The 22,603-nt window shown below is 39.1% G+C and overlaps 1 protein-coding gene across 1 annotated transcript in view; it reads left to right on the forward strand.

Annotated features, from left to right (window-relative positions):
* The first annotated feature begins 200 nt into the window (after window positions 1–200).
* Window positions 201–22,603, forward strand: part of ADSS2 (adenylosuccinate synthase 2) — a 37,262-nt gene continuing 14,859 nt past the window's right edge. Inside the window, exons 1-4 of the mRNA XM_082049382.1 lie at window positions 201–553; window positions 17,434–17,536; window positions 20,075–20,143; window positions 20,870–20,920. Coding sequence (XP_081905508.1) covers window positions 386–553; window positions 17,434–17,536; window positions 20,075–20,143; window positions 20,870–20,920 — 391 coding nt within the window. The 5' untranslated portion in view covers window positions 201–385. The remainder of the gene's footprint in view (window positions 554–17,433; window positions 17,537–20,074; window positions 20,144–20,869; window positions 20,921–22,603) is intronic.

The raw sequence follows: 22,603 nt of genomic DNA on the forward strand, positions 1-22,603 counted from the left end.
GGCAACCGGCAAGCACCCGTCCTGCCACAGGTGCGGCCCAGGACTACGCGCCCCAGCGTGCACCGCGCCCGGCCCCGCGCGGCGCCCTGGGTAGTGTAGTCCGGGCTGAGAGGAGCAAGGGAGAAGGAGGGAAAAAGCCGCCGCGAGCGGCGACGGCGACTCCAGTTGTCGGCGGGGAGCGGAGCGGGACTCCGGCTGGGAGCAGAGGTCTACCTTGCGGGAAGCGGCGGGGAGGCCGCGCTGGGGGTGCCGGTAGGAGGCGGCACCTGGACGCGGCAGTAGCATCACTGCCCGCCCGCCCGCGAGGAGGAGGAGGCGGGGGAAGCGGAGCTGCCGCGCGCTGCCGCATGTGCCTGGAGCGGAGCGGGAACGGGCAGCGCGAGCCATGGCGGAGCATGGCGCCCCGGCGCCCGCCATCCCCAACGGCGAGTGCGTCTCCCGCGTCCCCGGCAACAAGGTGACCGTCGTGCTGGGGGCCCAGTGGGGCGACGAGGGCAAGGGGAAGGTGGTGGACCTGCTGGCGCAGGACGCCGACATCGTCTGCAGGTGCCAGGTGAGGAGGCGGCCGGGGCACGGGGGAGGCCGCGGGTGTCACCTTGAGGCGGGCGCCCCCGCCGCCGCCCGGCACCGTGCGGGCACGGACTCTTCCCCGGGGCGTACGCCTCAGCGCAGGGCCGGGCGGTGCTGCCCGGGGAGGCGCGGGGCTCCCGCCGCGCAGGGCGGGCTGCGGGGCAGCGAAGCCTTCCCCGGCGGGGCAGCAGCCCGTGGCGAGAGCCCCGCGGCCGGGCTCTGCAGCCCTCCCGCTTCTCCTTTGTCCCCGTCCGGCAGGAGGAGGAGGAGGAAGGCGCCCTGCTCGCCGTCGAGAGCTGCGCGGCAGCGGCGGGAGCGCGGCCGGGGTCGCGTTCCCCGCCTCAGGCCCGCCGCGCAGTGCTCTTTGTCTGGGGGACGGCGGGAAGGGGCCGCGCTTGGCGGTTCCCGCAGCATCACTGCTGGGAGCGGGCGCTGCGGGGCCGGGAGCCTTCCCCCGGCGGCGGCGTGGCCTAAGCCGCGCCGCCCGTCAGCGTGCTCGCCCTGCCCGGGCCGGGCTGGGGGTAGTGCTGGGCCCTGGCACCGAACCCGCGCTTACAGGTTATACCTAAGGGCATGAATGCTTGTGGTCCGTAGCAACTTAGTCATCGTCAGATGCAACCAGCTTCTAAAAAGCTTGCTTGCCCTTGCTTCAAGATCATCGTTGTGTCAATGAACTCCCATTTTTCTCTGTTTTTTTTTTTTTTTTTTCCTTTTTCTTCTCTGTTGCTTTACGGAGGCTTTATTACAGCAAAAGAGAAAAAAAATAATTCTAGCCTGTGAGCATAGTACTCTTAAGTGCCTGCGTTAAAACAACACAGACCTGAGGGGATGTTTTTCCTAACGCTTCTTGTGTAGTAAATCTGTAGAGTGCAACATAATGAACTATGTACGTTTTTTTCTTGAAGTTAAGAGATAACAGCAGCTTAAAATACCTACAGCATGTGCAAATGTCATGTAAGCGTTGTTATCTGTAGGCTTTTGTTGAATGCTCAAATAAATGTGCTCTTAAATAAATATATTTTGGAAGAGCGTACCATTTCCCGTAGAGAACAAACACTGAAGCATTGTATTATCTAATAAGAACTGAGTATATAGCTGGTGTTTTCAAAGCCAACTCAGTTGCAAAGTTGACATATCATAAAACTTGTATTTCAGAGGCTTGAATTTTGAAGAAACATATTCTTAAATAGCTGCTTTCACAAATGAATTATTTTTCCCATGTATCTTGTTTTTTGTTCAAAAGGAAATGCAATGTGGTGCTGTGGCATGGTTGCCTGGCTTTGTGGGTTATAGAACACAGTGACTCAGTTTGTCCTTTACAACTTTGTTTTTGAAACTTGAAGGGCATCTAGGTGAGCATGTGTGTTTAATGCTAAGAAGTCTTGGTGGGGTGAGAGAGTCAGATAGTGAATTTTTCTGTGTACATGTTTTAACGTATTGGTTACCTCTTTTGAATGAGTTGAGTAAAGGATCAAGAAAAGGGAAAAATGATGATGCCATCTCAGGCTTGAATTTCATGTCCGGTTTTGCCATTTCTAACAGTTGTTGCTCCTGCTGAAGGAAGGAGCTTTTCTGCCACCTTCCCTTTCCTGTTGATGGCTGTGCTATCGGGGTCTCCTCCCATGCACTGACTCTGGTACTTGAGAACTTCTGTAAGTTGATTTAACTCACCAAAATGACAGGAAACTTATTTTTTGTTGGATGTGCTTTCTACCATTTTAGTAAATGAAATTGAATTTGATTGGCTCAGAGTACCTTGGTGAAAAGTGGAGCCCAGGACAGGGTAGGCACAAACAACAGATCCTCAATGAGAGGGAGGAACAGGAATATTCTCTTTCAGTGGTACTGAGCTATTAAATCGTCTTGCTATGTATACAAGCATATTCTTGATGTTTTTGTTACTGCTGTTTGTGCTTTTCCTAGTGGTACAAGTCCAGAAAGAAGGATTGTAACACAATCTGCCCCTTGTTCATATCAGCTTTCTGTAATCCGAGCTTCTGATTCTTATTTCACCATTATACTTTTATTCATTCTAGGATGGTTCATCATGCTACAGAGTTGCTAGAGTGCCTGTGGATGCAATCAAATAATTCTAGCATGTTTTTGTGAAAAAGTTATTAGTACGATTGTCTTCTTGGAGGACTTGGGAAGTTGTTGTAGCAGGTCTGATGTGTCTTGGAAACTTGCATTATATTTGCAGCGAAACACTCTAGTGTGGCTTTCATATCACTGTCCCTGGTTCTGTGCAGATGCGAGGCATAAAAATGGTACTGTCCCAGAAGCGAGAGCAGGCTATCACTTAATTTTACAATGCCTGTAAAGGCATTGCAAGGAGGTGTACTCTGAAATCTATGGCCATACCTTTTTGTCTCCTAGGTAGCGGGTGTCCTAATGGCTTCAGTCACTTGTTTGACTATCTGACTGTGGCATCTGGAACCAGATGCTGACTTAAGTACAAGTAGGTGAATGAGAGTGTCAGGAAATAAGTTAGATTACGATTGTACTTCTTCTAAATAATGTACCTCCCACCCCCTGAGTATTTTATCTTGGGTTTAGAGGTTGTTAAAATGAGTCTTGTGCTCAGAGCAAGGGAATGGTATTTTCAGGAGACAGATTGATAGATTCACATTTATCAGAAGTAGTTTCATGGTTTCAAAAACAATTGTTTGAAGAGACTGAATTAAAGTACATCCTGGGGCTGCGTGTTATGTGGCTGCTAATGTAACTGAACGGGTGGCTGTGATAGTTTTGTGAGGGCACTGCTGGTACAGAGGGTTCAGATGCAGTTAATACAAACATATCTACATTACCGGCAAAATATATACTTGTTCTTCCACTGCTAAATTTTAATTAGTCTTCATTTACCTCTGGGAGGTATCTGGTAAAATTATACTATTGGTAAAATAAATGCATTGGTGAGACTTTTGTACTCAAACCTACATCTGTTCTTCAGTGGCTTACAGAGCAAAGTCTGTGTACCTGCTGTCTTGTAAATCATAGTCCAGACAGTAAAACAGAGGAAGAATTGGTTTGAGATTCATTGCCAGAAAAACTGTGCTTTTGTGGTTTTTGATTGACGCAGTTTCCTCTTAGTAAGCAGCTAGCCTTGCTGTCAAACCTGGCAGTTTTCAAAAGTATACATTGTATTTTTGTCAGTTCCATGGGTAATGGAAAACTAAAGAAAAACATTTCTTGTTTTGATTAAGGGACTTCCTTCCATTGCAGAATGCAACCGAATTAGGGAATCTAACTACCAGAGCTTCATCTGTTAGTAGATACGGGAATTGCAAATTAATGCAAGCAAATTATTTTAGATAATCATTTTATCAAAACAAATACAGTACCAAAACATGCTATGTCTCTCTTCTGTTAACACCACCCGCCCCACCCAATCTACCACTGTATGCGGTACAACAGAAAAATGTAGTCATGCATTCTGCAGGGCGTGATTCTGTTCTCATTTACTCACCAAAATTTTGGTCACTTCTTGCTCTTACTATTGGAGGTAGCTTATTCATTCAGAGTATATAATTCACACAGATGAATAAGATTTCTAAGTCTTCAAATTATTTTCAAGCCATGCTCCCAATGCTAAACAATCCTATTTTCCTGCTTCCTCAGTGATATTGTACACCTTGTTACTACTTCAAAACAGAATTGCAGCTTCTGCACAGATCTTAGCTGATTCTACCATGGACTGCTTGTGACTCTGCCTGCTGTGGGGTCACACGATTCCTACTCCTCAACTGCTAAGGCGTGGTTATTGCAATGTATGGAGTCTTCCTATTTCCTTTTCCTCTGCCCAAACAACAGTGTGCACAATGACTCCACCGCTGATCACTTGCTATGTGGTAATTACAGTGCAGCAATTAGCAGAGAAGTTTTCAATGTGCACATTCTTGAGGTTAAGCAGTTACCGTTGACCAGCTGATAACTGCCGACTGAAGTCCTCAGAGCAGTGCTGCCTAATACCTCCATATCACTAGTCTGTATATAGCTACCTTGTTTTGTTTTGTTTTGTAACTGGACTTTTCTTATTTTCCATTCACCAAGTCTACTTTTTTTCTTTTTCTAAATATTCTAATTTGAAAAGGTGTTTTGGTCTAGAGCCTTTGCAGGGCAGGCAGAACTAGGAATTGTATAATCAGTAGCTATAGCTATTAGTGCTTTTTTAGCTGCTCATGCAGTCAATACGTGATGTCTAGCTAGAGCGCTCTTTTTTTTTTTTTTTTTTTTTTTTTTTTTTTTTGAGTTCTGGGTGCACTTTTGGACCTTGTAGCAGTTGGCAGTAGGCCAATGATATGCTCTAGTGAGGAAGGAGAGGTCAGAAAAATGAGTTCTTTGGCTTGCTCCATCAGTGAGTCATATGCTTTACAGACCTGCATTAGAGCATCACTGCTGGGTGATCTCTTGTTATTGTAAACAATCACACAATGTCTAAGTTATTTCAAACAGAAGAACAGTTGAAACCTGATTTTCCAGTTCATAAACGTTGTACCGTTAACAAAGGAGATCTTAATAGAACTAAAGAACAAATTACACCTTGATCTACTGGTTTCTTGTTCTTTTAATCTTACTGTTAACTACAAAAGCTTACTGTTTTGGGTTGGTTAAGATGCAGCAGTCTGTAGCAGTTCATCAGGATTTCAGATATTTTTTTTAATTTCTGCTGTACTGCTCCACACATTTGGGAGATGTTATCTGTAAAGATTCCCAAAATCACTTCTTGTTTTTCATATCTTTCTTAAATATTCTTGTGAAATGTAGCAGTGATCAATGGGGCTTTGTACACTGAAGCAACGTAGTGCTAGACCACTCTTCACTTTCAACATTTTTCTTGTGCCTTGTCTGCCTGCCTCACTTGATCTCTTTTAACTCTGAAGGATAGATTGGTCTTTATTCTGGACTTGGATAATGAATCCTTTTCCCTACCCAACATATGTAGGCATTGCAGCAGTATAAGGTTTTGCAGTTCAGGTGACACTAAGCCCAAATCAACTCTAAAGTCTTTCTGAATAATGCCTTTCAATAGCACTTCCTCAGAGCAAGTTCTGTCACTATAGAGAAAGGTATGGAGTTTTTTTGACATTAATAGGCTTAAGTTAATGTTCTGTTTCATTTGGTAGGAGAAAACAGGTGAGTAGGTAAAACATCTTGTGCTTATTCTGTCATATTCTGCCTCAAACCACACCCTTCATCTTGTTCTGGTGCAACAATTCGTGTACTACACATTCAAAAATTTCTGAAGTCTAGCCAAAGAAACTCTTAGTAAGTGTATAACATGGTGATTCCTTGAACTAGGTTTAGACTTTACAAACATGAATGGATTGTCAAGGAAGAAAATTGCTAGCTGATGGATGTTGTTTATACTGGAATCCAGGAGCAGGTTATATAGTAGAGTTGGTTGGCTGCTAATTGTTGGGGACAGAAAAGAGGAGAAAGCATGAAATTAATCACAAAATCTGGGGTGCGAGTTAAATGAAAATGTTTACGACCATGTAATGCCAAAGCAACGTTGACTTATTTCTTGCCCAACTTGGCAGTCACTTGTATAGCTAGCTCAGAAACAACAGTGGTTGCCCTGAGCTAAAAATGAATGCTGGAATGTGGTAGCAATAAAAGTAAACTGTAGAAAAAATTATGCACACATGCATCTGATGGGGAGAGTTGAAAGGAGTGTATGGCTTCTTCCTTAGTGTAGTATGAGATAACATCTCTTTAAACTAGACAACTAATTTCTGTTCTAGAGGAGATAACTTGAAAGACTTCTTTACTGTACCCTGAGGCATCATATTTTTGAAATAGACAACTTGGCACAATCACATCATAAGAAAAGGCAGTGATTGTCATCATAGACTTTTTGGGTAGATACTGCTCTTAAATGCATATGTCAGTACTTCAGAGCTGCTTTAAATACTTCTGTATTTAGTATCACTATAGAGAGCCATTTACACTATGCTTTTAGTAGTAATTTTAGTCTGCTTTTCTAAGAAATCTCTTCTGCCCTATGCACCTCTACTGTTAGGTAAAGTTGCAGTAATGTGGACCAGTCTTAGCAGTTCTGAGAGTGTTGCTATAGGCAACAGGGTATGAACTGCTCTCTTGTCTTGATGTGTTCAAACAGGATTTAACTATTCTGATGACTATACTAACATCTCGTCTGCCCTTGACTAATAAAGATACGCTTTGAAAATAAAATACATATTTTCAACTTAAGTAGTTCTAAAATGGAGAAAGACATGCTGTTGTACCTCCATCTTAGTTTCAAATGCATTATTTTCTGTGGTTCTGGAGTGATTTCTTACTTGCATGTTCTACTAATGTATGTACACATGCCTCATACTTAAGCATATGCTTCCTTGGCTAGCACACATAGCACACATTTTCTCTTGGTCTTTGTGTTCTACACAAAGTTTTTAAGAAGCAGAGAATGTCTTATTGTCTCTTTTTTTTTTTTTTTGGTCAGAGGGGTAAGTTTGTAAGGTCGCTTTCAGTTTATGAATGGGCAACTCTGCTTTCCTTTTTGGTCTTGCTGATTATCCAAGTTGGTATATATTAGGCTGCACTTTTTTCAAAAAAAAGCAAGAGAAAACCCTGAAGTCTGAAGGCAGAATGAATTAAGGATTAAGAGGGTCTTTCAGGGAACGATGGATGTATTAAGTGTGTATATTTTTCCTGGAAGAGTCCCATGTTCCAGAAAAATGGAAGGATTGCACATCCTTCTCCCTTAAACTGGAAGGACAAGCACTCATGTCCTTTGTGTGCTTTTTCAGGTAAATCAGTGAGATTGGCTGCATATAAAACATACTGGAGTTTGTAACTCCCAATTTGATTTTTTTAATTTAAAACTTTTATGTCCTTGGTAAACATTAATGTTGTTGAAGTATATTTATGGAAAGCCAAATAAATTATTCTAGAATAAATTACTTCTTAGGAAGCATTTTGGTCCTATCTTCATATTTAGCAAAACCCAAACCAAAACCCCAGGTGGTGGTGATTTCAACTTCACTGTTTTGTTAGCTGAATTTTGGTAGTGGCTGTTTAAGCACCGTAAACCTGAAGTCTTACCTGATAAACTTTCTTGAGCCATTTTAATCCAGCAATAAAGTAATGTTTTTGTCAAAAAAACCAATCTCTCTTTAATTCTGACAATAAAGGTCATGATGCAAAAAGGTTCCTGAAGTAGTCATCAGTTAGACTTTCTGAAGACATGCATAAGTCATTACTATTTTGTCAAATTAACTTCATTAAATTGTTGAGACTCTGCAATAACTCCAAGAAAGATTGGTTCTTATTTGTCCAGTGAATCAGCTCACTACATGGATGTTCCTTGGGGAGCTTTTGCCTAGTACAGCGGTGCAATTCTAGAAGAAAAGTTGCTGTTAAATATTATGATGAATGCTCCTTCTCCATGCTTTATACATAATTCGGAGGTTGTTCTGCATGGACCCAATATAACAAGCTAAAGAACTCTCATGGTATGTGAAGGTTTGAAGTCGGAAGACTAGTCTTGCTTTGGGGTTGTTCATACATTCTTTTGAGTTTACCAGTTTGGCTCCAGAACACACTTTTCTAAGAGTTACACTTCTAAAAATTGGTTCAGTCTTTAGAGCTATAAGTAAAAAAGATACAACATAAACCTGCAGCCAGGTACTTGAGTTAGTGTTGTTGCTAGTTCTGTTCAGTTCTTTAACCAAAATACTTTAGCTGGTAGTTAAGATATTTAAAAGCTATAGAATGCAAGAGAAATAAGCCACTAAGCGAATAAGACAGTAATAAGTGCTGAAATGATTTACCTTAAAATTACCATAGATGTCCTATTAGAAATACAGCTCAGTCAGTATGTTTAAAATGCAGTCCTCTTTGATACTATTGATGAGTCTTCAGTATGTTTTCCAGTAATATTGTCACAACAATGGTATGGTATTGTGGGAACTGGTGTGTTTGGGTGCATGAGTGTATTGTTTGGGGTCAATATTGCCTTCTAGTGCTTTGATAGTGGTTTTTGACTAGCAGGAGTCGCTTGTTCGATTTATTGAAATTTCAAATTTGTTTCTGGTAAAATGTCAACTAGTAGATAATTCTTTTTTTTTTTTAATTTTTTTTTTCCTTCCGAATTAGTATTTTCAGGCACTCAAAGCTATTGCAAAAGGGGTGTTTCCTAGGAAAGTTTATCAGACAGCCCCCGGATGTGTAATACTAGCAGATGCTTTTGTTATCTTATGCCCCTTGTGTGCACGTGTAACTGATTTTGTTCACATTTGCCAGGGTAGGTATGTTTTGGAATAGTATCTTGTTTTGTATGTAGTACTGACCAACCCATCTAAATTGGATATATGGATACAGATCCTTGGATGTGGTGCTTACACTGAAAAGGATTTTTAGGCTACTGAATCTTCTTTAGCAAGCTGAAGGAAAAACCCTGTTTTTTTGTTTGCTTTAATAGAAAATGATGATATCTCTGAGCAGTTTACCAGCGTAAAAGGAGTATTTCAAAAGTGATATTTCATAGGGGGTGTTTTTTGGAATGAGGCTTTTAGAAAGCAGGTAAATATGGGGTTTCGTTACCAGGATTGCTGTCGTTCTAACAGCCCTTGTGTGATAATTTGTTTATTAGACTGCACCTGTCAGAGTCCTGTGCACTTAGCTGTTCTACATGTTGAATAGCTTTGGTATTTCAAGGTTACCAGCTAGTGGTCAGGGATCATATACTTTTTCAAGGAAGTGATTTAAGCATACTGCACCAGTAAAATTAGAATAATGCCTATTTAAAAAGCTTATGCATTTAGTTATCTCACAAAATAGGTTTTACTTAAAGTATTAGAGATTGGGTAATGATCTTGTGCCTGATCTTACTTTCACTATTTCACTTAATGACTTAAAATACTCTAAAATAATAGTATAATTTAGTAGCGTCAGGATCACAAAAGCAGAAAGAAGGCTACTGTGTCTTGATAGGATTTTAAATTGTTCATCCATCATGGAGCATCAAACTAAGTAGTCCCTAAACTAAACTCATATACTGAAATGCATAGGTTCATGCTTCTTGTTCATGATGACTTTCACACTGCATCTCCAAATAAATGGAAAAACATTTTTTTATTCCAATGCGACTGACATTTTAGAGCATCAAACAACAGCCCAAACAAAATAAGGAACCCACGACAAAAGAATAACTGAACAAATCCCCCTAAACCCAAAACAACATCTCTTTATTTGAAGAGTACTGGGAAGCTTTCATGGCTGAGGTGTTTTTGTGTTTTGTTTCTTTTTGCACCAAGGGTAAACCAGCTATTTCTAAGATGCCCAACTTCATAATGAATTGTTTGAATTCATATTGTTGGGCGAAAAAATAGGTGTTTGGTTCTCCCTTTGAGCCAGCTCCTGTTTTCCCCTGTTATCAGCACAAATGTTCACTGTCACCTGGTGGCAGTAACTCCTTCAGCGTTGCTGACAGCAACTGGTAATCTTGAAACTGGAAACTGAGTCCAGCCAAGAAGCCAGCCATACTGACTTTGGTGTGTTGTTTCAAAATCTTGAGGAACATCAACAGTGAGCCTAGGTACTGACTACAGGGAAAAGTCACAAGTTAAGGAAGGACAGCATTGTATTTTTATTACTTTGTATTACAAAGTTCCTGCTCCTGATAGTTGAGAATTTGGAGAAATTCAATTAGAGAGACAATTTAACATCGTAATTTGGGAAAGTTGTGGGCTCCTGAAAGGGGGGCTGATCCCTAGGTCACCAAAGAATCCTTACCACCAAATACTGTGGTAAAAGATACAAGGAGAAAAAATAGTTCAAGAAAAGGAGAAAGGACAAACAGAATGCTTTTAACTTTTTTAAAAATCCACTTCAAAATACAGTGCTAAGAAGAGTGCTGACTTGTGAAAATACAGTTTTGGAAACCTCATAGTATACTGAAACTGCAATGCTGTGCCTTGCTAGAGATGTAGAAGTAAATGGTGCTATATTCTATCAAATTACACATGGGACTTCAGGACTAGTAAGCCTGTGTTAGCCTCTTGATAGGAATATATTGTTTTGTTACTAGGTGTTATTGTTCTGTATTTTAGGTAGTTGCTTTGTTGCTAGATGGAGAATCTGGTTTATGTTCTGTTCTTTAGCAAGGTGTGTGCCTGTTTTTCCTATATACTCAGTTTTCTGTGAAATGAGCCCAAATCTAGGGGCTGTTTTCTAATGTGAAGAAAACCTAAAGAGAAATGGTTTGGCATGTTTTTTTTGTTTTTGTTTTTTTTTTGTTTGTTTGTTGGTTTTGTTTTTTTTTTTTAATAATACTTTAAGTGAGCTTTATTATAACTTTTTTTTTTTTAATTAGAACTAATTTTTTTCCCTTCTTAATAATATGTTAGATGTGTGGGGTTAGACAACTCTAAACAACTGTATTAGAGCATGGAAGCAGAGGAAGAGAATGGAAAACTTTATGAAGAAGGTTCAGTGGGTTTGTGTTTGTCAGGTACTTGGACCTTGAATGAAAGCTCTCTTCTGGTCCCACCTATACTGCCTATATTGAGCTGCTTTCTTTGGTCTTCTGCAAGTTTAACTTTCCTAAAAGTTGCTAAAAGGATCTTTATTTTTTTTCTTAAAAGAGCTTTCTTGCTTGTCTTTTGCTTTAGGTATTTGTGTCTTTGCTGTCTTTCAGAAAGCTTTATTTGCATAATTTTGGAATAAAATTTTGCACTGCAATACCAACCGAGTAAAGTTTTGAGTCTGTTAGACATTCCTGACTATGTCATGCTATTTCATCTTTTAATGAATCTGCATGATATTATTTCTCTTAGTGTGGCAAAGCCAGCTCTGCCTCGGCTGCCTGACCTCCACAGCATGCATTCTGACTTCTGGAGGGGCTTCTTATGCAACTCTTCTGCAGAAAGGGAAGAAAGCATCCCCATGAAAAAGTTCTTTGTTCACAGTGCCACTGGTACCTTCTTGTACCTCTCATGTGTAATCAGTCATCTTTTTCCTCCTGAATCCTTTTGTGCAGTCTATCTATTAGTCACTGAATCCAGAGTTGTGTTGCCCTAAGGAGTATGTTGGCTCTGGTACACTTTTTGGCTCAGCTGAAAGGAGGGAAAGCTGCTACATGCATGTGGTGTATTCCAGACTGAGGACATCTTTTGATCTTGCTGCATACTTGGCCTTTCTGTCTGTGTGGGGCCAAGATAGATGTTTCAGTTTTCATGTGGCTGGGAGAGAACTCCTCTGGTTTGGGTGCCTAGAAAGTTACTGAGATAGGGTAGACTGATTAACCATATTTAGTTTAGAATATTGCCAGCCTCAAGAAATGGTGTGTACATCTTAATTTCCGTCTATACAATGTATTGAAGTTCATTTGAGGATGAACTTTGTCTAATTAACAGTGAAAATAAATTCCACAGTTAGATCTCCATTAATAATGTGTAAACATTTGAATCAAAAGAGTATTAGCTTGAATGACATAACTTGTCCTATTTGGTTTAGTGTGATGAGGGAGGAGTGAGAAATCTAGATGGAAAGCACTGAAGCCAGGAGTGACTTTATCAGTTTATACCTTGAATTATGCCCAGAGGCAATAGTTGCCTACAGTATGGAGATGTTGGCATTATCATCAATTTCTGGAGGAGGAAAAAAAAACCCAACCAACCCAAACCAACCAAACAGGAAAACCAACAACCAACCAACAAACACAACCCCCCAAACAAACAAAACCCTAAATGAAACAAAAAAAACCCAAACAAACAAAAAAACCAAACTCCATAACGTAACAACAACCCAGCCCTCCGCACCAACACCATTAGAACTCTGAGTTTATGTTTCTGTAATTTGAATTGTTTACCAAATCTGTGTTCTGCAATGTCTGAGCATGCAACATGTGTGCACTTTACTGATAGTACAGTGTGAACCATTCTTTTCATATATTACAGTTCCTAACAGTGTAACTATACACTTGCACTTCTGCAGTTATGGTAGAGTTTACCTGTAAATCAACAGCAGAATTTTGAAAACTGAATTAATGAAATGCTGTTGTTTTAATGCCATCCTAAAATATGGTTTGAAATTTAAAATATTTTTCAAAATGACATATTTTGACAGAATGACATCCAAAGTAGGATGGGTACTGACTTAATATTCTACCAGACAGCTGCTATCAATAGCACTTCTGGGATTGAATCTTTTCATGTCGTAGGCATCATCATATTATAAACGAATAAATTCTGAGATTCAAATTTGAGTCTAATCTGGAAACAACCATTTGGAGACCTTGAAGTATTAGTATGGCCTAAGAAGTGTGTTCAGATGGCGATTCATCACACATAATGTCAAGTTTTCTACTTTAGTCCCTAGCAAAATCCTTTAAAATATAACTGCTCACAGTAAACGTGCAGAAGCATATATAACTAGCTTGCTTCTAGATGAAGTGTGAGCTGTGTTGTGCATGTAGTTCAGGATTTAAAGGGTAAAATGCCATTTTTATTCTGTTAGCTATGGGGTGTTTTCCAATGAGCATGGAACCAACTGTGCTGGTTTGACTGAACATGGATTTTTCATGCAGTTAGAAACCTTTCTTTTCCATAGCTAGCATGCTCATTATTTGGACTTAGTTTGAGAACAAGCAGATAACACCCCAGGACAGAGCTAATGTTTTTATTTGCTCTGGTCTGAGAGCCAAGGACATTCTGAGCACCCTGCTTACAGGTGTTGAGGAAGGGGGCACAGAAATGGGTCAGAGCTTGACTGACATCCAGACTGATCAATAAGAGTATTCCAGTTCATTGGCGTCATGCTTCAGATTTAAGAGTGGGGCTTCTGGTTTCTCGCTCCTTTTTCTCTTCCTCCGCTATATTGCTCTCTCTGGGGCACAGTTGGGGGAGTACAGTCGGGACATTTAGCTCGGCCTTTTGCCATCCTGCAGAGGCCTCCGGGCTTTTCTGCCTTTTCCCCCTTCTCTCTCTCTTAGATCAGCTCTTTGGACCAGGTGTGGCTGGCTGGAACTGGCTGTTCAGTTGTGGATGGAGTTCGTTTGGAATCGCCTTGAGTATCTTTTATTTCTATTATATATATGTATATATATTTATGTATATTTACTAGTAGTGTATTAGTATTTTGTTATTTTATTAAACTCTGTTTATCTCAATCCAAGTTTCTCCCTTCCCTTTTGATTCTCATGGTTGTATTGCTAGCTCGGGTTAAACCACAGCAACACCACACTTTGGCATCACTCAGCAATGCAAGGGAGAAATCTTGACACCACCAAAAACCAGCAGCTATGTTCTCATGATTAACGGAGTCTGAGTCTGCATGCTGTACACTTTACTCAGGTAGACACGACTGCTGAACTTTTAAGTTACCACATCTGAATGGTACCAGTAGCTTGGCAAACTTTGAGACTAAGAATTTATTGTTAATCGTGATCTAATCTCTACAATGGCTGATTTTTCTTTCTCTTTATTTGACATTTATGATGCTAGAAAATGTTTTTTAAAAAAAAAAAAGTTGAGAAGGAAAACATGAAATTAAATAATCCAGTTAGTAGTAGGAGATTTCAAATGAACAGTCATTTACTAATCTCAGTGTTGCTTATGGGCTAGTCCAGTTCATTTGTGCTGCAGTGGGAGAGTTTGGACTTGTCTTTGCATTTGTGAATTACTACTACCTCAGTACTTCAGTGTTGTACTTAGATCTATTTATTGAATTTTCATTTAAAGCACTTTGGTGCTCATGTAAAATTTGTCTAGACTGATATTACCAGTGGATCTAATAGAAAGGAATAATTAGAAGGAATCTGACAAGGAAGAAGATAACTGCCCATTCCAGCAGATGTACTTGACTGTAAATGCTAATGCAGTATGTTATCTGTTCTTTCTTCCCCAAGAAAGGTGGTGTTTCAGTTCTCAAACACTGAGTAGAAAACTGTCCTGGTTTTGGCTGGGATAGAGTTAATTTTCTTCCTAGTAAATGGTATAGTGCTGTGTTTCAGATGTAGTATAAGAACATTGATGATATACTTATGGTTTGATTGTTGCTGAGCAATGTTTGTACCAAGTCAAGGACTTCTCAGCATGGAGGCTGGAGATGCACAGGAAGCTGAGAGGGGGCACAGCCGGCACAGCTGACTCAAACTGACCAAAGGGATATTCCATACCACGTGACATCTTGCTTAGTATATACACTAGGGAAAAGTTATCTAGGGGACCACTGCTCAGGAACTGGCTGGGTGACTGTTGATGTGTGGTGAGCAACTACATTGTGCATCCCTTGTTTTATATATTCTTTTGTTATTATTATTACCATTGTTGTTATTATTTCCTTTTCACAGAATCACACAGAATCACAGAATCGACTGGGTTGGAAAAGACCTCAGAGATCATCGAGTCCAACCCTTGGTCCAACTCTAGTCCATTTATTAGATCATGGCACTAAGTGCCATGTCCAATCTGAGTTTAAAAACCTCCAGGGACGGCGAGTCCACCACCTCCCTGGGCAGGCCATTCCAATGCCTGACCACTCTCTCTGTAAAGAATTTCTTTCTAATATCCAGCCTAAATTTCCCCTGGCAGAGTTTAAGCCCATGCCCCCTTGTCCTATTGCTAACTGCCTGGGAGAAGAGACCAATCCCCACCTGGCTATAACTTCCCTTCAGGTAGTTATAGAGAGTGATGAGGTCACCTCTAAGCCTCCTCTTCTCCAGACTAAACAAGCCCAGCTCCCTCAGCCTCTCCCTGTCTTTTTAAACTGTCTTTATCCTAACCCACGAGGTTTACCTTTTTTTTTTTTTTTTTTATGATTCTGTCCCCCATCCCACTTTGGGAGGAGTAGTGAGTGAATGGCTGTGTGTGGTATTTAGCTGCCTGACAGGTCAAACCACAACAAAAAAGGTGTCTTTACTTACATAAAATATACGAGTTTTTTTATAGTATGTGTGTAACTTAATAGTTCTTAGAATATTATCTAGTTCTGAAGTAACTTGTGGTAGCTCAGGAATATCATAATTGCATTTCAAAAATAGATGTAAATTACATCTACCTGCTAATGTAGCTAGTTAACATCCTTTTAAGTAAAAATATATAACTGTAGAGTTGGTAGACTGCTAAATAATCTTTCTTAACAGCTACTGTCAAGTAGAAAGGATACAAGGAGGAGGAGGAAAGTTATTCTTGAATATTTATTATTTTCTTAAAATAATAGAGTCTAAGGGCTTTCTTTATTTGTACATTCAATATGTTTCCTGTGTTGTGAATCAAAAATTTGGCATTCTCTGATTCAGTCAGATCATTTGCAGTGAAAACTATCTGCATCGAGAAATCTTTACAACTTCTTCGAGGTACTGTTTGCTACCCAGAAAAACTCTACATTACTAAATCATTTAAACTTTTCTTAAATTCCTTTGTTGGGTGAAGGCTTGTAAGTCTTCCCTTTATTTCCAAAAGAGGTGGAGAAGCTGTAAGTCCTCAAATAAATAATGCTAAAATTTCAAGGATTTTCATTGCTAACTGCACTGAGATTAGGCTTTTACTTGTGGTATGTGTGTTTATATACTGGCACAAATGTTTGATATCTAAGAACATTCTTTGTTTGTAATGTCAGATATGGCTTTATGTATTGCATTCATGCTTTGTAAATGTTGTAGAAGTAGTGAGTAGCTGTTGAGTCCATTGCTTAGAAAATATTTTCTGTGATACATAATTCTGAAATATTTCAGATTTATAATTCTATTGATTACTATTTAATATAGTTTCTTTTTTCCTCTTTTCATATAATGCCTTTCTTCAGTTTATCTTGTGCTGAAAGAAGGCTTAGATTAAAAGTCTTTCCTTTAAGACTTTCTTTCTATGAAGCAGTTTGTTTATTTCTCGTGCAAGGTGCACGTAAAGGATGCTCCTGCAGTTATGACAGACAGAACCATTTTGTACGTGAACTTGTCTTGCACAAATGACTTGGTCACAAGGGAGTGTAAGCTTATTTTCAGAAGTACAACAAACAAGAACTGGGAATATTTGGTAACTGTTTTGTAATCATCTTAGTTTCTTAAGCCTATCTTGAACCTCTCTCAGACTTGGTCACAGGCTTCTTTTTGTATTTTAGACGTATTTCACAGTTTAACAAATCTCTTAATACTCTGTGATAATGAAAAAATCTAGAAATGTTAAGTGTTAGTTTGACGTAAATCGTTTCTGGGAACTTACGAAACCACAATCATCTTAGTTGCTGCTAGACTCACTCCCTAACAGCAGGTTTCAAATATGAATGACTTGTACTAGTACAGACCTCTCATTGCTGAGGAGGTATAGAATGAAGAAGTTAACTTTCCTGGTTACTGTTAATAGAAAAACATTCATAATACTCAACCCAACATTCAGAAAAGCAAGTCTGCATGTTGCCAGACAGCTAGACTTCTCTTTCCCAATAACTATATGGTTTTATATACTCCATTTAACTGGTGACTTTTTTTTTATTTGCTAAGGTTGCAGTTTCACTTTTAATACTTACTCTCCATAACTGCAATAGAAATCTAGTAAAACTGATGATGGCTTTTATAAATATTTGCATGTTCTACAACATTTATGCTTCTCTCCACTAATTTAAAAAAAAAAAAAAAATTTAATCTTATTCCAAGCTTTAGTACCTTTGATGAACCAAAATACCGAAGTCTATATGACAGATAGTACTGATGTAAAAATTGTCAAGTTTGACAAAACAAGTCTGGCTGATTTCCTAGGAGAAGGAGATCTCTGAAAGATCTTTTGTCAGTAACAGAAATTAAAGCTGCAGAATTGGAGCTGGAACCAGTTTATTCCATCTCTATACTGTGCGTTCATTTGTCTTTAGTATCAAAAACTATTAACACTTTTTTCCCCCACACAGGGAGGCAATAATGCAGGGCATACAGTTGTTGTGGATTCTGTGGAGTATGACTTTCATCTTCTGCCAAGTGGGATCATCAATCCAAAAGTCACTGCATTCATTGGTAAGTGTGACATCTCTGAAAAAATATACAATACTGTAGTTACAGACTTATGACATATTAAAATAACAAACTATATCTGAGGACATACAGGATCAGGATTTTTCTTCCTCAGATTTTCATAGGCCTGACCTGCTCTACTGTCTTCTTAAAATTGTCTTAACTCAATTCTGAAGTTTGGGTTGTAGAGGCATCTTTTATTGTCTTGGATAGTTCACCTTTGTATCTGCCCTATTAATGCAAACAGCTAGCTGCCCAGCATATCTTCATTCTCCCATTCCCTCTTATTTTCACCACCAGTTATTTCTTTTATTATCAGAATTCCTCCTCTCTGTTTTAATGTTCAGCCCTGCTAAGTAACTAACAGTACCTTTTGAAACATAGATTTTTTTTTTTTTTTTTTTCCTCCTTTTTCCGTTGGATTGTGAAATGAATGCTGACTCCAAAAGATTTCTGCACTATATAGTTCTCACCAAGAAGTCCTCAGGAGAGAACATTAGAAGGTTTAGGGCAGTGGCAGTATTGTGTGATGTCAGGATCAATGATTTGTTTGCTTCCTGAAAGGGGGTTTAGATTGTCCTGTCCATTGTCGCTACAAGATTGCTTAAGCCCCTCCTCATGAAATCCCGTTTCCAATCCTATGTTTTGTTTTGTTTTTTTCTCTTTGGATTGCTTGTATGACCAACCTACTTAATAATGCTGTGTAGCCTTTAAAATTTCCTTTGAAGCATCAAAGTAAATTTAAAGCAGGTCTGCACAGTGTTGTAGCTATGCATGTGCTTGTGCACTGTTTCACAAATCAGGTCAGTCTCTGGGTCACTAAAGGCCATGACCTATCAGCACTTCAATCCTGCTTTTTTGATATTCAGAACTCCTGTCCCTTACATTCTGTACTTCTCCACATCAGGACTCTGTTGCCATGCTCTTCCTGTCACTTCTTCCTGCAAATCCCACTGCTTTGAGCCTGTAGTCTTGTCTCTCAGCTTGGTACACATGCCAAGAGTAAGTGGTCCTTGGCCATTTGCTAAACAGCATAGTGCCTAAAGAGCCTCTGACACTAGTTACTTGCCTCATAAACAGTGCTTGCTGAATTCTTGGGTCCAGCTTGTAGTGACTGTATGCTCACAGTCAGCATTAACTCTTTACTTGATGGGAATTGGTGGTTAAGTGCCTCTTTTCAGTTGTTATTTTGTGACTTGATAGTGGGATAGTCTTGGATCACCTTGCCCTGCCTAACACTTCTGCAGAAATTGAGCTGATGGACATGGAAATAGATTCCCCATGGTGAAGGGAAGGTTGAGATGTTAACTGTTTATAGTTTTGAGGGCTGTGGCAGGTGATACTCCTTTTTTTCTATTTTGATGTATTACTGTATTATATTTCTTTAAAAGGTTATTGCTTGTAAACAGTAAGAAAAGAATGCTCACTTGCCATGTTTTGTTTGGTGGACTCAAGGTTGAGTAGCAAAGACCCCATCCATTAAAAATACAGTACACAGGAGAGAGCTTTTTACAAGTCCTCTTGTATCTGCCCTGTCTTGGTCTTGTCTGTTCTGAAGTTTGTTCCAGTTTCTTCTAGGTCTGCCTTGTGTTTAAAATCTCTTTTGGAAAAAAAAAAATCTGATTTAGGATTCCATTGAAAGGGCTTATAGCTTCAAAAAAAAAAAACCAACCAAAACCAAGGGCAAGGGCAAAATGACTGGATTATTATAATAGATTATTAGTATTGATTAGGATTGTACCATGAAGATTATAGTGAAGAAGTCTTAAATACTTTGTATTTTGGTGTTTTAAATGCTTTCATCTATGTGAAATCAGGTGATATGCAAATAGTTTCAAATGGCAAGTCCATTCATTTTTTAGCTAGATGTTATCATACCGATAGCTTTGGATCTACTGATCTACTGTTTTGTATAACCTTAACATGGTTCAGTTTTGCAATATGGAAGTGCCCCTTAAGACTCAGTGATGCTGGTTAATTGTATGAGCTGGTAGTTTCTTTCTGAGCAATGTGACAGCTGTAGGAGAGCGAGTTTGCTTTTGATAGGGCTTTTTCCTCTGGTATTTTTTGATAGGCTGTTAACAATACCAACTCTATATACATAATATTGTGTCTATTTACAGCAGAAGAGCGCCTGAGGGGATGCTAGTGTTTATAATGAGGATAGAAATGTGCTAAGCTTTTAGAAAACAATAGGGTTATTAAAGTGAAGTACAAAGAGGGAAGTTAATTTTAGTTATGAAGAAGAGGAAGTTACATTGCGGTGTGTCCCACAATGCTGTTACTGTTTCTCCTGATCTAAATTGTAAGTTTGAGTTTGTTAAAAAGATTCCATATATGTAGTTAGAAACACATCCTTTAGGTGTAAATCAGTCTCTTACAGAGGAATTCCTGAGAATAAAAATTGTAACATCTTGAAAGTTTAAAAACTTAAATAAAATACTCTGCTTAAAAAACATGAAGTGTATTTGAATTGTTTGGAATATTTTTTTTTCCATGATCAACATAATTAATTGAATTTTGTGTAATGGTTTTCTTTAGGAAATGGCGTCGTAATTCATTTGCCAGGACTCTTTGAAGAAGCTGAAAAAAACTTGAGGAAAGGAAAAGGTGAGTAAATTGTAAGATACTACTCTTAAAATAGTTTGTGGGACCCTCCTCAAAAGATTCAGATGGAGGATGCCTCTGCAGAAGTTAGATACAATGTGTTTTTCCAGAATTCCATTTCACCCCTTGGTTCTGACAGGAGTCTCACTAGAAGTCCCAGGGCCTTCAAGGGAAGACGGACATAGGGAGTCTAAATATGAATTATCTGCAGACATTTTTCTTTGCTTCAAGCAGTGAATTTAAGAAGTGAAACTACTTATTAAATTGTGGTGGCTATTAATAGTTATTTTACCTGTTATGGTATTACTGTACAGTTTGATGATATGTGTTAGTGTAAACAAATGCTGTGGTAATCACTTCTTGATTCAGAACTCAGTTTTTGGATACTTTGTGTTTATGGCCATGCTTGGCAGCAGTCTACTGTAAGTGAGGTAAATCCATTAGATTATTCAAAACCAAAAAGCTACTAATTGATTGCCAAAGTTGAGGAGCTAGTAGTGTAGCTGGAATTCTTCCTCAGAATAAGCCTGACTTTCTCAGCTTTATAGGCTGATGCCAAGATTTAATTACGAAAATCTCTTTTCTTTTTCTCTGAAACGTGATTGCTCAATCTTTAAATAGATCGACTGAAGACTAAACATGGGAAGTATCTATCCTTTATACGTCAGAATACAAACATGCTATAAATGCTATGCAAAACGTAATTTGAACATAATTTTGTCTTTTAAGGGCTAGAAGGCTGGGAAAAAAGACTAATAATTTCTGACAGAGCTCATATTGGTAAGTTTCTGTTTGTGTTGGTGGTTTTTGGTGTTGTGGGGTTTTTTGTGTGGGTGTGGGTTTTTGTATTGTTTTTTGTTTGTTTTGTTTTTTTTTTAAATCCTTGTTTTCTCTGAACTTTCCATGACAGTAGAAGTGTGACAATTTTTAGCCATATCTTTATATAGGTATGTACTTTTCTTTGGATTAAATTTCCATATGCTGCTCTGGTTTATTGAAAATCCTAGGAAAAAAAAAAGGTTCAGCACTCAGGGCCCTCCCAGGTTTATATTCTACTAACTCTTTAATCCTATTGTGTAAACATAAGCTAGTCAGGAAAGCAGGTCGTCTTTCCAAGCCAAAGATCAGAGGTGCAGAACAGTCAAAAAGCAGTTCAGAAGTTGACTGAAGGATTCATTTCCCCCTTTGGTGTAAAAGCCGTGTTGCTTATAGAAATTTTTCTGCTGGGAAACCACGTGACTGGGCATGACTTTCAAACTAACAGGCTCCCTACAGAGTAAATTACCACATAGCTCAGAAAGAAGACTTTTTGGGACAGGCTCTGTAGGGCTGGGGAGGATGGGTGCTCCTCGCAGGGAGCTCATCAGTCCAGGGTTGATTCCAGCCTCTGTTCCTGGCAGCCTGGAGTTCAGAGCCTGAAGTAAAATAGTGTTTAGAGTCCAAACCACCAAGACAGAGCTTCAGAGGCTCTTCCTGTATCACTTAGAGGACGTCTTTATTATATAAATTCATCCTGTAAATTTGATCTCTAGATATTGTAACATAATAGTTACGTAACTGCATGTACTAGGAAATGGGCTTATTGCTGCTCTGGTAGTCATCTTCTGAAGATGAAAGCCTTTTAGGTCATTATCAGGTAAAATCTTGTAACACCAGAAAAAAGTGTTGTTTTTGGTTTTTAACCAATCTGAAGTGAGTGAACATGTTATTTCAGAACAAATATGTCTTTAAGGTAACTAGAGAGTTTGAAATAGTTGAGTAACTTCTTATGTTACTAAAATCCTTTCTGAGAGTAGAATCACTGTAGGTGAATTACTTGGAAATGACTAAATTATTAGAAAAACTCTTCTGTGGTGATTACATTTCAAGGGTAATACTGTGAAGTTTTCGTAGCTAAACAGGTCCTGAGGAAAAAGGGCCAGTTATTGACTGTCACTCATCATTAAATAAACTTTCAGAATGCTTTTGTTTAGGAAGTTTGATGCCTGTCTGGAGATCTGTTGCAATGATAAATATGCCTTCTCTAAAATGGGTGTTGGCAATCTGTGAATGATTAGTCTGTAAGAAAATATCTATCAAAAATAGGTTCAAGTTGCTGGAGATAGTATTACCTTTTAAATTATGGGGATGTGTGGAAATAAACACAAAAATAAATTGGTAAGGCGAACAAAGAAAACCACTCTTGTTCTAGAGAGACTAGCATACTTATTAAAGCAGACAGTTTCTTGCAAGTTTTCAGTCTTTCCTGTGTAATGTGTACATTAGTTGTTTAACTTTCAGGAGATAGTACTTAAGAAAAGTAATTTCAGCAGTATGATTTTTACTGTAACCTTTTTTCCAGGATTTTTTTCACCTGCATGTTTTCTTTTTTGTCCATACGTTCTTTTGGGCCACTATGAAGCTGATATGGCTTAGTTATTCTGTGGGAGGTGTCTACACAGTCTGCAAGTATTCTACAAAATA

Source organism: Streptopelia decaocto (genome assembly GCF_964273445.1).
Source record: "Streptopelia decaocto genome assembly, chromosome: 3".
NCBI classification, from domain to species: domain Eukaryota; kingdom Metazoa; phylum Chordata; class Aves; order Columbiformes; family Columbidae; genus Streptopelia; species Streptopelia decaocto.